This window comes from Eurosta solidaginis, chromosome 1 (assembly GCF_040869045.1).
Source record: "Eurosta solidaginis isolate ZX-2024a chromosome 1, ASM4086904v1, whole genome shotgun sequence".
Taxonomy (NCBI): Eukaryota; Metazoa; Arthropoda; class Insecta; order Diptera; family Tephritidae; genus Eurosta; species Eurosta solidaginis.
Window position 1 is genome coordinate 321,708,785 of NC_090319.1, and position 3,256 is coordinate 321,712,040.

The 3,256-nt window shown below is 33.0% G+C and overlaps 1 protein-coding gene across 2 annotated transcripts; it reads left to right on the forward strand.

The window, feature by feature from the left end:
* The first annotated feature begins 1,666 nt into the window (after positions 1 to 1,666).
* On the forward strand, positions 1,667 to 2,967 carry LOC137244046 (uncharacterized). Of its 2 annotated transcripts, none has more exons than XM_067772515.1 (2): positions 1,667 to 1,948; positions 2,026 to 2,967. In XM_067772515.1, the coding sequence occupies exons 1-2, from the start codon at positions 1,916 to 1,918 to the stop codon at positions 2,482 to 2,484; spliced, it is 492 nt and encodes a 163-aa protein (XP_067628616.1). In that variant the 5' UTR covers positions 1,667 to 1,915; the 3' UTR covers positions 2,485 to 2,967. The 2 variants fall into 2 exon arrangements, with proteins under 2 accessions (XP_067628616.1, XP_067628624.1); XM_067772523.1 differs by having other exon boundaries at positions 1,667 to 1,936.
* Positions 2,968 to 3,256: the final 289 nt, after the last annotated feature.

Sequence of the window (3,256 nt, forward strand, 5' to 3'; positions counted from 1 at the left end):
TGCTTTGAATTCCATACATTTTGATAACCCGCTGCCTTCTTATTCTTCTCGTTGTCAACTGATCAATCTGCAATCACTTGAAGCGAGGAGAACGGTGCACTTGGTTATATTTGTGTACGACTTAATTGTGGGCTCTTTGGACTGTGCGACTCTTCTTGCGAAAATATCGTTTAATGTGCCGCAAAAAAATCTGCGCGCATTCGTGCCTTTTTACTTGAGTTCTTGCAGAGCAAATTACTTTTATTTTAGCCCAATTTTCCGCGCCCTTACAGAATTAAATAAGCTCTCTACTAGATTAAATATTGATTTTTCTGCGTCCAGAGATACATTCAAGGCTTCCATCGACTTACTCTTTACATAATGTTGTACCTATTGTATATGTTTAATATTTATTTTATTTTTAATATGTCATTGTATCTAGTCTGTAACATTTTTGATCATGGACTGAATTAATAAACTAAACTAAAAAGTTATTAAATTCACCAACTCAAATATTTTTAGGTTATGGATATGGCGAGAAACCAAAAACCAATTGGTTGCCTATGATATGGTACGACTTTAGCGTTATGGTATGACATCATTAATCGATTACATTGATTTCCATCAGGTAGGTTCGATCAGCTGTTTTATGTGGTTATGGTTTTATGGTTATAAGTCTCCATTAATTGGCCCTTAAAAGAAAACACGGCTATTATTCGAATACTGCCGGTTTCATAAATTAAACTTTGCGTCGTTGAAAAATAAATTTTGAAAATTTGTTTGCTGTAAAAGTGAAAAAAATGTTTCTGCAAATGAATTTCGGGAAACGTAGTTGGGTAGTGGAACTTTGTTTTCTGGTTCCGTGGTAGCCAAAGCAGAAAATGCAAAATATGTGGGCTGCAGATGGCTTACAATAACTTCACAATATTTTGACAGAACTCATTTAAAATTACAAGAAAAACCAATGCGAATCACTAATCAAAAGCAAAAAAAATAGTCGATTAGCACAAATCACACACAGAAGATTGCGCATTCACGAGTTCAAAATTGCTTCGTTCTGCGCATCTATGTCACAGTTGACTTCTTGAGCGAATGAAAGAAAGAGGGAAAAAATAAGAGCTAAAGGAAAATGACGCAAAAATTGCCCATAAAAAACAGCTGATCTTTTGTGATAATCGCATATTTTACTAAAAAGTGTTAAGGGCTAAACATAAAACCATAACCAGATAAAACAGCTGATCGAACCTACTTTATGGAAATCAATGTAATCGATTAATGGTGCCATACCATAACGCTAACGCCATAACCATACCATAGCCAACCAATTGGTTTTTGGTTTTTCGCAATATCGATAAACTAAAAATATTAGAGTTAGTGAATTTATTAACTTTTTGTATATTTTATTTATTGTTTTGGATACGTTTTGACTAAGAGACTTATTTTTTGTGGAATATGTTTGCAATTTTTTGCGTTTTCTTTATTTTTATGAAATTTTCACGATTTTTAGGTTAAGGCACCATTAATCGATCACATTGGAGATGAATATGGATATGGGTATGGTTACTACTATTGCGTTAGGGTTAAGGAAGTTTAATTTGGCCTTTAAGCTCATGATAGCACCTTACATTTAACATTTTATTTTAACTTGCTGTCAAACTTTGTTTACTATTTACAGCTGGTTGTCAAACGGCACGAATTTTATATTTTATGCAAAACAAAAGTCGGCATTTTACAGAATTGGACGAGAAAACAAAATAAGCTAACAAGAGAAAACAATACACAAATTACACACTGCTTCAGTAAAGTGCTTTTTTAGTATGAAATAGCTCCAACAATGCAGTGATAAAAAAAAATAAATAAAAGAAAATCGATTCGTCACATCACATAAATAGCTTACAGCTAGATTTGCAGGATTTCATTAATAGTTCTATATAAAATGGCAACTGGTACCTGTAAGGTAAGCAAAAAAGTAAGAATCAAATTTAAAACTCACGTCATCGCATACAAAATTTCTAACTCCTTGCGTTTTCTTTGTTATTGTTCCAGGTTGTTGGTCAAATGTTGAAATGCTTTTGCGGCTGCTCAGAAATGACGGAAAATGAAGTACGACGCATATATCGCTTAAGCACCAAAGAGACGTTGAGCGACACTAGAGCTGCGCAGATTTTTCGACGTTTTTTGGAACAAGAACGTTGTGATGAGAAAGGAGAAATTGAAGTTTACTTAGATATCTATGAGCTTTGCAGTGAATATTTGAAACAAGATTACTTAACATTTGATCAATTAAATACACTGATTGATTTGGAATTGAAGTATTATTTGGAAAAGAAATTAAAGCTATACGTAATACTATTGGAAGAAAAGCAAAGACCAAATATTAATTTACATGAAATTGAACGTGATTTAAAGCGCGTACAAGATGATTATCGCAGCGAAATCGAAGCTAGCGGGGAATACCGGAACTACAAACATGCGCTATTAAATAAATTGAAGCAGCTGACATGAGAAACAAGTGTGGGGCAACGTAAGAAAAGATGACATCGAAAACGATAACAAAGAACAACTGCCTCAATTATGTTTTCTTTATATTACATAAATATTTGTAAAAAATATATATATTTATTAGCCGCAAGCCGTACGTTCTAAAGATGCATCACAAAGCTTGTTCATTTTTTGTTTGCTTGAATGTTTCCATCCAACTTATTTCTTTTTAGTATTAAGAGTTTACATTAGAAGTATCTAGCATCTATGTACATATGTATATTTAGTCGCGACTTGATTAATTTGGTAGTGTATGGATCTGTGTGCTTAATTCTTGTACCACTAGTTTAGAAAATAAAAAAACTGTGTTTATTACTTTATGTCATGTAGTTAAATTTAATTTATTTATTTATACACGTAAACTAATTTAATGAAATCAATATATTCCAGTAAATGAAGTAATTTTTTTGATAAGAATAAAGTTTGAGATCGAGCGCCAATTTCAAATCTGAGTAAAAGCATATGAAATACTTTGCATTCATCAACTAACTAATAGATTTCAAATGTAAAGAAAAGTTGGCATGTTTCGCTTATTCATCATTCTCGAGTCGTTTTTCTCTCACAACAATGCTGATAATAAATCATATAGTACCCGAGCGATTAAAATTTAAATGGATATGTTGTTGTTGTTGTAGCAGTGCTTCGCCCCACCTAACAGCCGCGACCGATCACAAATTGTCATCAATATCCTATAACGGGAGTCCAAGGAAACTTGCTGTTCCAACAGGGGTGGACC

Excerpts from the sequence above, each read along its gene's own strand:
- LOC137244046 (XM_067772515.1), top strand. The coding sequence starts at position 1,916 with ATGGCAACTGGTACCTGTAAGGTAAGCAAAAAA. Across the intron at positions 1,949-2,025 it reads CCTGTAAGGTAAGCAAAAAA|GTTGTTGGTCAAATGTTGAA; the intron begins GTAAGAATCAAA and ends TTATTGTTCCAG.